Source organism: Scomber scombrus, chromosome 14, assembly GCF_963691925.1.
Source record: "Scomber scombrus chromosome 14, fScoSco1.1, whole genome shotgun sequence".
NCBI lineage: Eukaryota > Metazoa > Chordata > Actinopteri > Scombriformes > Scombridae > Scomber > Scomber scombrus.
The window spans coordinates 14,741,747-14,754,914 of record NC_084983.1 but is presented as its reverse complement, the minus strand read 5'-3'; the positions used below and the strand labels follow the sequence as shown (position 1 = coordinate 14,754,914).

Genomic DNA, 13,168 nt, shown 5'->3' with positions numbered 1-13,168 from the left:
TTTTGCCAGATGCCATTTTGTGTTTTGTGTCAGTTTAAATTGAGTATAATTCTAAGAAATATAATAATTCTGTTTTTTCCTCAGGTTGCTGCTGGTCGTGAGTGGTACATACACACCATTTACACAGTTCGTTCCAAAGAGAATGCCAACAGAGGTATTGGAAAGCGGAGCCTGGAGTACCACTCCTTAGTTTCCACAAGCAATGATCTTGCTTTGACCCCAACAAGCGGCAAAGGTCATCGCTCCAGGAGGTCAGTTGGCGTTGAAGTCCCAGAGATCACTGAGGATATCAACGCAGACAACAACCGAGGCACCAATATCATGCACATCACTTTGGACCGCACCAAGCGACGGGCAGGGGGGTCGAATGAGCTTCTCTCCGATGGGCTGGAACCTAGTGAGCTGAATTCAGAGGAGGAAGAAGAGGGCCTGGTGACTGTGGTGGGGGCGCTGGTAGGGTTGCTGTTGACTGTCCTCATCATTGTCACCCTTGTGCTTGTGCTGAGATCCAGACAGAAGGATGGTAAGGAAGGATGGAGAGAGGGCGTGCAGGAGGTGGTGAAAGGGTCTATTAGTACAGAACCCATGTTGGTGGTCAGGATGCAAGACTGCCACAACAGCTCAGAGGTCTGAGCAATTAATATGTGGATGGACAGATGGACAAAGGGGATAAATAATATGTGGGGCTTTTATAAAATTTTGGATTTTCCCTTTTTCTTTAAAAAAAAATCTGGTATTAAATTACACAACACCAAAAATCTGAGATTGATTATATGAATTATTGGGTGTGCGCCTGTTAGTTGTGGGGGGGTTCCTACAGTATTGGATCCTTTATAGTTCCCTGATCACAGCAAAAGAAAACAGCACGACAGTTCCATACACCTCACATTCCAACTTTTGCCTCTGGTAGCATGAAATTTCCTTTCCGTCTTACTGGCTTTATGGTGTTAAAGTGCCTGAAGCAGCTAAATCCTTTCAGGACTGTCCCAGTCACCAAGAGCACTTTTCTCATAAAGATAGTGCCAAGCAGGCCAAGTCAGAGATCTAGTGCTGCAGGTGTACCTCGGATAAAGGGGACTAGATGACAGAACACTCAAATGTTATCAACTCGACCCTATGTCAATCAAAACTTTACTGAAGTTTGTGAGCCCTGGTAATTCCATGTGTCTCCCCAAATACAAATGGTGACAAGACCTTCTATTTTTACAACTTCCAAAAGATTAAAAACATTTTTGAAAACATAAGTCGCAGAACATTCAAGATTTTTAGTCGCTTAACAATTGCATTATGGTCCCTAAAGTCCAATATTTAAACTATTATCTCAAATCTTTCCTCAGAGTGGTTATAAAGTTAATGCATGACCAGAGGATAACTCTATTAAGTAAAATATTGTGAATGATAAGGTGAATATTGGACTTATTATAAATATTAAACCCATAGTGCAAGTGTTTGGCAACAAACCTGCTGCATGAGTAGATTAATTTTTATTCTAGGGTGAACTGTGCCTTCAGGCCTACTATTTTGTCCTAAAATATTTGCTGGGACAGTCATTCTGGATTACACAATGTGTAACGAAAAAACATGAACACAAGATGCCAAAACTTGTTTCTTAACTCTGAACTAAACTGGCACATCTCTCTCATGAGACAGGAGGCTAATACCACTGCTGTCAGAATTTGTGTTTATTAACCAGCTAATCATTTTATTAAGTCATGTATACTGTTCTGTATTTCATTTACAATGTGATGAGAAAGGTTTTCTTAGATATGTTGAGCATTTCTGCTGCTGTGAAGTTGGGCTGTTCACACTGTTTTTTCTATAATTGTTTTGCATTTTTGTAAACTCAGTTATTTACTATGTCATGTGTTTACAGGTCAACACTGCTTCTGTTACCACAAAGTTTACAGCTATTCATCTTTGCAATATTGCCTCACTGTGTTTTTCTGTGACCATATTTATTCAAAATGCATTGTCCAAACACTGCTTATGGTATGTATGTATAAAAACACTCATCTCAGGAGTTATTTCATTTACAGAGAATGGACTGTGTGTTGTAACACAATTTACTGACTGAAGAGAATCTTTACAGAGCTACTTTCCACTTCTTTGTTACACTGCTAATACGTGTGGCGCTGTGAACATGCAAATACTGTATCCATATCACATTATTTGACATCTGTTCTTTTCACATTATGTTCCTGTAAACAAACACTAGTACTGTTTTGGATAAAGGATGTAAACAAAGTATCTGCTCACAAATCAGACATGAAAAATATTACGTTTGAAATGTTTCATATTATCTGCTATGTCATTATTTTGTTGATGCCACTGGTGAAATTTCTTGTTTACATGTGTTGTTAAACCTGTGTCTTTTTTCTGCTGTGACTATACAACATGCTAAGATCAGTGTTCTTAAATATTTGTCTTATTATGGTGTTGTCAGTCATCACACTACAATCATTTTCCAATATATGTCAGGGTTAACTAATGTGATGAACATGAGCCAGAAATCAGTGAAGATGTGATCTCAAAGGGATGTGAGGGTTTATACCACTAATAGTCTGCCAGCTGTGATGTGTTGACCTTGACAAATTGGGAGATAACACCATATCTGACATCAAATGCACTTTTTGAGTCACATCCCTCACATGCCAATCAAAGCTATGCAATGTAATGTATACCCCACAGCCAGTTATCCCCATGTATATGACAGTTTTAGCACAAAAAATCAAACTTGATATTCACTTTGTGTCTTTTTATGAATGGGTTTTTATGTATATGTATTTAAGAATAAACATTGTTGCTTACTGGTAGGTTGTTGTCAATTTAATCAGTGTTTAGATACAGAACTGTAGCTGGGACTTGAGATGTGAGCATGAGTCAGACTCAGAAATGAGCACTTGAAACTTATTGGAATTGTTTGACTGTTTTGAGATTTGACATACTCTAGCCTTTAAGACTTGACTTGAGACCTCAACATTCAAATTTTATATATTTTATGTATATATTTATTTGGCCTTGTACAAAACTTAACCAGTAAAAAATAATGACGGACAGGCAGGTGGCAGGTAAAACATTGCGAATATGTAATTGAAAACTTGGTCTAAGCCAGGGGTTTTCATAGTCTGAGACTCTGGGCCTCCCCTCAGACAAAGCTTGGAAAGAGGCACCCTCCCTCAGCATTTTAAATGTTCAGTGTTAAGACCTGAAACAGTTTGGCTTGTGGACTTAACCTAGGACTTGTATACCTCACATAAGCATACACATAAAATAAATTCACAGACAAATCATAATCATCAGTTGCTATGATTATTAGGAGAAGAGAGTGAAAGAAGAGACACTGATGTTTGAATGAAATATATTACATACACCAGGACAATGTTTTAAAATTCTTGTAATCTCTAAATGTCACAAACTAGAAGTGTGATTATATATAGCCTAGTATAATTGTACTTCCTTCATCAGACATTGCCCTAATAATCAGTGTTGGGGAGTAACTAGTTACATGTAACGGGGTAACCTAATTTAATTACAAAATACATGTAACTTTAATCCATTATAGTTACTGAGAAAATAAACGTGTAATTACAGTTGCTCATGAAAATGTTGATAATTACAAGATTGGTGACAAGATTTTGCTCAGAAGTGGGTTTTTATCCTATTTTTTTTTAAATATTTAACATGTAACTGAATAGATATATATTGCTGTTTTTAATTATTTGCAATCAATATTTTTTTTATTTTTTTTACAAATAAATCATGATGTGGGCTTATTTGGAGCACATATGGGCTTAAATGGTGTCACAGTACCAATTAAACCTGTTACAGACTTTCTTCATAAAATATCTTTATTTTATATTCCAAAATGTAAATGAACTAATGAATACTTTTTTAAATGATAGGCAAATCTTGCTTTATAAGAAATGATCTCCCTTGTATCATGTCAGTATCCATGAAAAACACCTGAACTTAGATTTTGGTGGTCTCAATGGGTACACTTACCCTAAAGAATTACAAAAAACTTAAGTAAGAATAAAACTTGGGGCGCAAACCTAAGATAAAAAGTAAGGATAACTAGTAGGTTAAAAGAATACGAGTAATATAGGGTGACAAAAGTAAGAGTGTGTGAGGTGAAGAGGAGAGAAACAGAGCAAAGCTGGTTTGAAGGGCGCAGCTGTTTTTTTCTCCCTTGGGAAGGCTTGTGTGTCAGTCAATCAGATTCATCCCAGTTACTTGTGAGGATCTAATTTCCAGCTTTTTACCGCAAAATTTTTCATCATCATCATTCATTCATTATTTGATCCTGATTATAAAATGCATACTATAATACAGTAACACAGAACACACAATGCATTATTCTGGCATTGATGACAACATCAGCTTCATTTATCAAGCTGCCACTCATTAAAAACCTGAAAAGAATTATCATGATCAAGCATAACACATTCTACCCTGTATGATAATGTAAACATAACATCAATGTAACACTTTCTCACATTAAGTAAATGTACCCATACCAACATTTCAGCGTATAGAAGAACAAAGTATAATGACAGTTCATCAAATATCCATTTATCTGTGATGGCTGTAGTAGCTACAAATATGGAAATTGTCTTTAAGTATAATTGATGTTCTGTTTAAAGATTGACCAAGATGTCTCTGTATAGGTTTTAAGACTAATTTTCTCTTCCATACTCTGTGATGTTGTTTCCAGACACAGAGAGGGAAAGAATGTGGGGTGTCTCCATAATTTATGACAAGTCTGTAGTCGAGTGTCTTTACATGATTGTGTGTGTGGGTTCAATCTGATGGCAGAAAAAGGGAGTGAAGTCTCTTGATAAGTCCTGACTTCTGAAGAGACACCAAGGTCTGTCTTATGTTACTTTTTATGTAGTTCTGCCACTTTGGATTTCTCAGTGGAATGTTAATGGATTTTTGTTTGTCCAATAGAGAGACTGTGTCAGTCTCTATATCAAACCTGGTCCAATTTATTAATCTCAGGGTCAAAGGTGACTCTGGTCAAATAATTGTTTGATCCGTATGTCCAATACACGTGTTACATTTTAAATAAGGTAACTAGTAATCTGTAACCTATTACATTCCCAATGATAGAAACATTCCCTTTTTTAAGTGATTAATTAGATGTATCAACGGAGACAGAGGGGGCAATCTGATTGGTTTAGACAGACAATGACGCTCCACAAATAAGCCCCCTCCCTGCCCTCCTCCTCCTTCCGCTCTTCACTTCCTGTCGCGGCGGTAACTGTGGTGCTGCTGTTGGCTTGTCAACATGGCCACGGCAGGAGCAGCTGGAGACGACCTGAGGAAAGAGCTAACATGTGCAATTTGTTTGGACTTCTTCAAAGACCCTGTCATACTGAAGTGCGGTCATAATTTCTGTCGGTTTTGCATTTGTATGCACTGGGATGAAAATGGCGGAGACTACGGATATCAGTGCCCTCAATGCCGAACGGTAACGAACATAACATCAACACCGTTACCTGTGTATTCTTCTGAGCTGGTGTTGTGTTTTTAATTAACTATGTTTTTCATACTTGTGTTTTTTTATTATTAGCGTGTCCTCTTGTTGTTTGTCAGTGAATTCAGAGTTGATGGTCTTTTTAAAAAATAACGTCAGGTAAACTACGCATTGCGTAAGTGGCTACCGTTGCTATGATAGCTGGCTAACCTGCTATCTATCGGTAGCTTCAGCTTGACTGCCTGACAATAGGGAGCTCTGTATTTTAACCAATGAAGAGACAATGTCGAACAAGCATATACACACACTTAACAAAAGTTAACACTGATTTTGGGCTTGGTTATAATTCCTGCACCTTCTCTTTTTCACCCCTTAGGTTTTCAACAAGAGGAGTTTCACTAAAAACTACCTGGTGCAGAACCTGGTCGCCAAACTGGACGATCTTGAGTGTCTGGGGTCTTGTCCAGCACCCTCTAAACCCATTAAAGTTGATGGGAAGTGTGAACAACATGGAGAAGAGCTTAAACTGTACTGCCAGACTGATAAGAGGCCTATTTGTGTAGTCTGCAGGGAATCCAGAGCACACAGGTTGGCTCGGTTCTCATTTTAATGTAGAGAAATTATAAACTACATATATTTAGGTTTATTAGTCTTTTTTTTTTTTTTTACGGCGAAGAATTCCTCTTTTATACAAATCAAATGTTAACCATCACAACTGTCCTGGACATGGATTACTTACTATTGCTCAGTGTTGACCCTGCCAGTTAATTGAATTGGTGCAAATACATATGAGACTATATCAAATACACAACAGATAGTTGTTGCCTTTTGTTACAACTACTGCAATGCACAACTAGAACCTATTTGAATTATACTGTACTGTATCTGCTCTTTTTTTGCTTTTCGTCATTATGTGCAAGAAACATGTCCTTGACTGCATTCAGTTGCAATCACAGCCAGACATTGTGGTCGTTTGTGTGTTGCGGTGAAGAACGTGTTTATAAAAGTTAAATGCAGATCAAAACAGTGGTAATGTCACCCAGAGTTCAAGACATTTGAAGTAACTGTTTTTAAGTGGATTATGAAACCCACAGTTTGTCAGGGTTGGTTAAAATTGTCGAGTGAATTTATTGGTAAGCAAAGGGTCTCACAGACTGCGTGTTTGCAGTGTTTGTGTTTTGTCATATCATTCTCAAACCACTGAACCATTGTATATTATTTCAGACACCATGAGGTGGCACCAGTACCAGAAGTTGTGAATGACATGAAGGTAAACCTACATGTGTGCATATGATAAGATGCATGGTTTCCTGTTTACTAGTGTCCTATATTTTGAAGAGATCAGAGACCATATGCACTTTGTGTGATCTGATATATTATCCTTTTTCACTAGATCTGGAATAGTTTCCCAAATAGTTTGTTTTTTTTACTTTTTTTTTTTCTTATGTCTTGTACATTTCTTGCAGATGGAGTTGAAACTGAGGCTTATGGAGCTCAACTGGCAGAAGTCTCAATGTGTAAAAGTTATAACGGCTGACGAGCGCACCAAAAGTGAAGTGAGGGTATGTAGTTGTTATGGAAACTTCTCTAACAGAGATGGATTTCAGGAAGAGGGATTCTCTTTGAGAGCTTTCTTCTGGTATCACACATGTTTGCATATAGGGCTCAATGTCTGGATTAGGCTGAGAGACAAAAAGCAAACTCAAACACTCAGATTCATAGTCTTAGCAACACCCACAGAGGAATGCTACAGAGATCTCATGACCCTTTTATAATATACAACCTTGACATTTAATTGGTACAGCAGTTGGCCCTTTGTTCATCACTTATCAGTGTTTCTTCCTGGAGGAGTTCGGCCTCCGCATCCATTCGCTGGGAAAGGTTGAATCACACTGCTTTGCACCTAAAACATTCCTGCACTTTGTCACACACGGTTTAAACAAGTAAAGTTTCATACACACAATCGTAAAACAGCATAAAATAAGGGTATAAAATTCCATTGCAGTAGTACATTTTGAAGCATATTTTATGTTGTTAAGTTCATGTATGATTGGAATCTTTAGTAGAACATCTTTGAACTTAACTGACTTTACTGAATCATCATTGTTACTAATCATCATTATTTTAGAGGCAATGGAACATACTCAAACTGGCATGTTAACTGCTTTCAGTTAACATTTAATTTTCAGTCACCAACGCTGGTGCTCCACTGACAGGTAGTCAAATCACTTTTGTGACGTCCACTCTCTGACCAGTCCCACCACTGTTTACATTCCCCGGGTCCTAGCACCAGTCTGATTGGTTCACTGTGCTTCCGTCCTGTTGTTCATGTGGAGCCAGGAAACTCTAACAAACATGTAAATTATCCCACCATGGACAGGTCTATCTACAGTCAGTCAATTGTATGTACTATTGCTGTTATTTATACATCTGGTCACTTTGAGGGGCATAGGCGTTGATTTCTGATTAACTGCAATCTTGAAGTGTGTGTTTAGTTCAAGTAGAGCCTTATTTATCTTAGATGTACAAACATTATAGTACACACTGTTGAAACATATTGAACATGAATGTGAATATGCTGAAATTGTACACATGCACAGTTCTTATGACACTCCCATAGACTGCATGCTTGCACTTTCAGCAGGAGCAACTTTCAATTCACTAATTTAATCTGTAAACAAATTAAGGTGATGAAATAAATGCAGCTCTAGTTATTGCAAAACATCTACGACTGTTACTCTGAACTGGACACCTATCGAGTTTCATATTCCTATTCCTTTCTTCACATTGTCATAAGAATTAAATGGATTACCCTTAATAAAGGAGACTGGATTTGAAATAACAGGATTTAGGTTGATTTTAGGTTTATTTAGCTTGTACAAGCGGAGCATTTCACAAATGCAACAACAAGAGTTAAAGAAGAAAAGGCTCCTCGTGGAGCGTGACTAGAAAGGTTTTATTCTACATTATCCCAGCCCCCTCTCACAACTGGCAGACACAGGTATCGCGTAACAGTTTCTCACTTCCCGCAATCAGTAGTCAGGCAAAAATCCCCCTGCCTCTTGACCTTTTGGCACCTTCTCCTTTTTGCTACAGTGATTTCAGTTTTTTAGGTAAAATAAGAAGTATCAAATGTCAAGAACAGTCATATAGAAATAGGAACACACACTGCATGTTTCAAGACATCTGAATTACATCATAATCCTAATTTTTATAACACGCATCAAATCTTTCCATCCTTCAGATGAAGAAACAGAGACTCAAGGAGAAAATTGAAGCAGATGTTGGGGCTTTAGTCCAGTTCCTGCTAGATGAAAGAGACTCCCTGCTTGACAGCCTGGATGCTGAGGAAGTGGCTACCATGGCTGTCATAGACGACAACTTGAAGATTGTGGAGACTGAGGTGGCAGTTGTGGACAAGGCCATAACTGATATCCACAGCCACATCAGTGGGAAAACTAGCTTTGAGGTCAGTCTAGCAGATCAGCTGTCTGGTTCAGAGGTGATTTGACTTTTACATTTCCATGCTGCTGCCGGAGCTTCACAGTTCAGATAGATAACGGTTTCTGCTCTGGAGTATGTACCATAAAGACAGCATTGAATTTACTTATCCTTTTTAAATACCCTGAAAAATAAGATGGGAACAAATGCATTTCATTCAGCCTTTATCCAAGGATGTGGACCAAAACTTCAAAAACACATCATGAAGGATTTGAATTTACATGTTAAAAGCACAATATAAACACATTTCTCTTTCTCTCATGTTAAAAAATTTAATTTTTCTTCCAACAGAGCCTTGCTGATACATTCAACGAGTAAGTTGCTTTAAATTATGTATTCAATGTGATTGTGTAAAATTATCATAAATTGCAGTATTTTTTTTTTTTCATTCTTACTCCAGAGTCATCCATTGCAAGCCTTTCACATCTCTGGAGACTGTTAATTGTCAGACAGAATTTACAGACTTCTCAGGGCCCTTCCAGCTCATCATGTGGAAGAAAATGATGCATGTGCTGCATACCAGTAAGTTTACTCCACACAGAAGCATGAAGCACATAACTCTAGCCTGCATCACAAAATTAAAATCATAATGCAGCAAACTTGTACAAGAGTATCTTGTGTAGTGAAAAGTCATACCTGCTGGGAATTGGTAATCTGATCATACATATTGCACATTCTACATATTTAATAGTAAGCATACTTACTTGTATGGCTGGGCAACTAGTAGAAGATCAAACATCACATTATTTTTGACAAAATGCACAATCAATATTATGACAGTATTGCAGGTTAACTATTTCTGTCATGTAGCCTTTAAATCCAGGAAAAGACCAAATTTATGCCATATCATGATATTACAATATCCAACATCTAAGACAATATCTAGTCTAATATCACAATCAGTTATTATAGCCATATATTTCCTGGCCCTACTTACATGTTTTTAGTGTATACTTTGAGTTATATACTCTTTTAAAAATATTGATACAGGTGTGGGTTATACTGGTGGGTAAAATCTGCTAATTTAGTCAAATTGGATTTTCTTAAATATTTTTTGCAAAATACTGCCAGTCTCAGCTTGATTTAAGAGCGTGGAGAATTAATCGTGCTCTTTCTTTCTGTATAGTGCCTCAGAACCTCACCTTAGACCCAGACACTGCTCACCTAAACCTGCTAATCTCAGATTTTGACACCAAAGTGGAGGAGGGTCGTTGTCGTAACCAGGAGCCAGACCTGCCGGCCCGCTTCACCCGCTTCTGTGGTGTCCTCGCTACAGCCCAGTACGCCAGTGGCCAGCACTACTGGGAGGTGGACGTTAAAGACAAAGGTGTGTGGTACTTGGGAGTCACCACCGAGTGCAGCAACAGGAAGGGCTTCGTCAGCCTCACTCCTTCTGCAGGATACTGGAGCCTGTGTCTGCAGGACCGGCTGTATGCCAACGGGGAGGATGGGCGCATCCCTGTCGCAGACTACTGGAACTCTCCTCGGGTTGGTGTTTACCTGGACTATGACAATGGTCGTCTTAGTTTCTATGACGCCGTCACAATGAAGAGACTCTACATGTTTGACACCTGCTTTGAAGAGCCTGTCTACCCTTTCTTCAGCCCGGGGAAGAACGATCCCGGCAGCAGGCTGCAGATATGCCACTATTACTGAGAGATGTGAGAAGTGTTTTAAATAATTCGATTATCGAAGAGTAAACTGCCTGTGTCCAGATTTGCCATTAGCAAATTTTACCACTAAGACCAGGCAGGAGTGACAGGGGGATACTGACCCTTGGAGCCATGTACTGTACGCATTTAAGCTGTTACTTGTTGGTCTTGTTAGTAAATAAGAATTACCAGGTGTCATGCCATACTGCGATGGTAATGAAGAGCTTAATCTCTCTTACCTTTTTCTTGAGTTTAAGATTGAGAATTTGGTATTTTTCAACATAGACACAGACTGTATGCGTATTCCCGTGATGACTATGGCTGGGGTTTGGAGAGGTGCTTTGTTGTTTTATATCACGGTTTCTGCCGGGATGCAGATGCCTCAGATGCTCTCGTTGGTTAGAGCTCATATCCTATTAGCAACCACAGTGCCACAAGTACTGTACATTAACTCCTATTGGTTAAGTTCTGCCAGGCAGAGCCTGTGCTGTTGCCTTGCTGGGCAGAACCTGAAGGTTATATGCCAGTTATCATATTGATAGAAATTCTTGATTGTCGGTAACTAAAAATTAAGATTCCCTTTTTATAAATTACAAACTGAAAACTGCTCGTCAATCAGATTTAAACAGCTCGTCCTGTGATTTCAGCTCTGTTATTAGACTTACAGTAACTAAAGGCTGGGTTTTTTTGGTTTGTGGACACTAATGTTACTGATTCTTTTTCGTTCTGTACATAGAAACTTTTTGGACTGTTGCAGATTCCCCTGTATATTGCACATTTCGCTGCTTATTCTCTTTAACAGTTACACAAAGGCCCATACTTGCCGTTTTTGCTTTGCTGGGGGAGTTTTTAAAAGTCTGAAGCACTTTTATAAGCCTCCCTGAAAATAAGCAGGTTTGAGGAAAAGGCAAATGATTTTAAGAAATTGTTACAGCAGCTATTCAGCCATGTCCCTAGATATGTCGTCTCACAATGGGGCGACGCTATAGCCGTGATTTACTTTTCAGACATTCCATCAACATCGATCAGGGTTCACAGCTCAGAGCGCGGTGGCCTTTAGTGTGAAGCTACAGGATGATGAATGGATGTTTTATTACAGGTTACATTTCATTGTTTCCCTTTTACAAAGTACTCACAGTATTACTTTTTATTATATTTTAAATAGTCCTGCTTTATTATTAATTGCTGTCTATTAACATTTATTGACATTTTAATGTCTGAATTGATTTTTTTTCTCCATGAATTTCAATATAATATTTTGAACGTAAAACTAAACTGTACATTTTTGCCTTCATCTTAAATGATTATCTTTATAGATTTTTTTTTTTTTTTTTTTTTGCTTTTGTAGTCTGTCAAAGTGCAGTTACGGACCTGCAGGAGGGAGGTTCTCTTACACGGTTGTACAGTGACACTGTTTTTTTCTGATCTTATTTAGGAGCATAGCAGAAACATTTTTACAGCATGATTGGTGATATTAGAAAATGTTGCCAGTTAGGATTAAGACGCTCCTCATTTGGTTTTCTATCCATGTTCAGACATCTAAGGTGTTCATGTGTTAGGACTACAGAACTCTGTGCTCTTAAACTTTGAGTGTTTGCTGATGTTTTGTCCAAGATGGTGTACCTCATCTAATGCTTTATCAGTTTTTTGACTGTCTAAATTAGCGTGACATAAAAAATAACAATTTGGTAGTCCCTGTTTGTGGTCCTTTCACTGCTTTAAACGTGCTTAGTGTTTCTCAGACTTTACAATGAGATTAAAAGTGGAAAAAGACATTTCATTTTCCTTGAAGCCTCAGTTTTCTTCTTCTGAGACAGCTGGTCTGTGTACAAAATAGACACCCACTTTACTGCATAATAAACAAACATGTTTCACCATTTTCTCCTGAAAATCAGTTTGATGGTGGCACTGGCCGTTACCTGGTTTTAGATTTTGCACACAACTAACCTTTTTCTTGGAATCTTGATGTGCATGTTTCTCGTGAGGACTCCTTTGTTTGCCCCCACGAACACACCACAAACCTGTTAGAAATACCAAAGCAACTGAGTCCTAGCAGTGACCAGGCTGTTGCTTGTGTTAGAGATTTCTCAAGAGGGTTTTTGCTATCATTTTCCTATCGTTGTCTCAACCTCATCTTCGCTATTCTGGTCCAACAGCCAAATTTAACCTCTGACAATTTGTCGCTTATTCAGTTTTTTGCCAGAACATATAAGGAGGAGGTGAGAAATCAGTTCTCTCCTATCTCCTGCTGCTTTGTGAATGACTGCTTTCTCATTATTGGGACATGCTTTAAATAAAGGACCATACAATTTGATTCAAATTAATATGAACCAGAGACGTTACTGTGTTGACCCTGGACAGAAGAGCATGCAGATGACAGCTGTGACAACTCTTTCTAATCGAAGGACACAAACAATATTGTGAGCACTGTGACGACCCCTCTGCTCCACTAGGAGCTCCTGTGTTTTTGGTTTGGTTGCTGGTTTTTCTTTGTTTTGCAGGATCCAAGGCAGGGGGGGGTCTCGTCATTTGCTTC

The 13,168-nt window shown here is 38.4% G+C and overlaps 2 protein-coding genes across 2 annotated transcripts in view; both read left to right on the top strand.

Annotated features, from left to right (window-relative positions):
• LOC133994434 (FRAS1-related extracellular matrix protein 2-like) overlaps window positions 1-633 on the top strand; it is a 60,236-nt gene extending 59,603 nt beyond the window's left edge. Inside the window, exon 25 of the mRNA XM_062433687.1 lies at window positions 85-633. Coding sequence (XP_062289671.1) covers window positions 85-633 — 549 coding nt within the window. The remainder of the gene's footprint in view (window positions 1-84) is intronic.
• A 4,623-nt stretch (window positions 634-5,256) lies between these two features.
• On the top strand, window positions 5,257-12,323 carry trim47 (tripartite motif containing 47). The gene is made up of 8 exons (XM_062432921.1): window positions 5,257-5,473; window positions 5,856-6,067; window positions 6,704-6,749; window positions 6,946-7,041; window positions 8,724-8,948; window positions 9,272-9,294; window positions 9,381-9,502; window positions 10,107-12,323. Exons 1-8 carry the CDS (start codon window positions 5,291-5,293, stop codon window positions 10,634-10,636), a joined length of 1,437 nt encoding a protein of 478 aa, XP_062288905.1. The 5' UTR covers window positions 5,257-5,290; the 3' UTR covers window positions 10,637-12,323.
• The last annotated feature ends 845 nt before the right edge of the window (window positions 12,324-13,168 follow it).

Coding starts and splice junctions, on each gene's coding strand:
- trim47 (XM_062432921.1), top strand. CDS start 5,291: ATGGCCACGGCAGGAGCAGCTGGAGACGACCTGAGGAAAGAGCTAACA. Junction 5,474..5,855: donor AGTGCCCTCAATGCCGAACG/GTAACGAACATA, acceptor TTCACCCCTTAG/GTTTTCAACAAGAGGAGTTT. Junction 9,295..9,380: donor CTTGCTGATACATTCAACGA/GTAAGTTGCTTT, acceptor TTCTTACTCCAG/AGTCATCCATTGCAAGCCTT.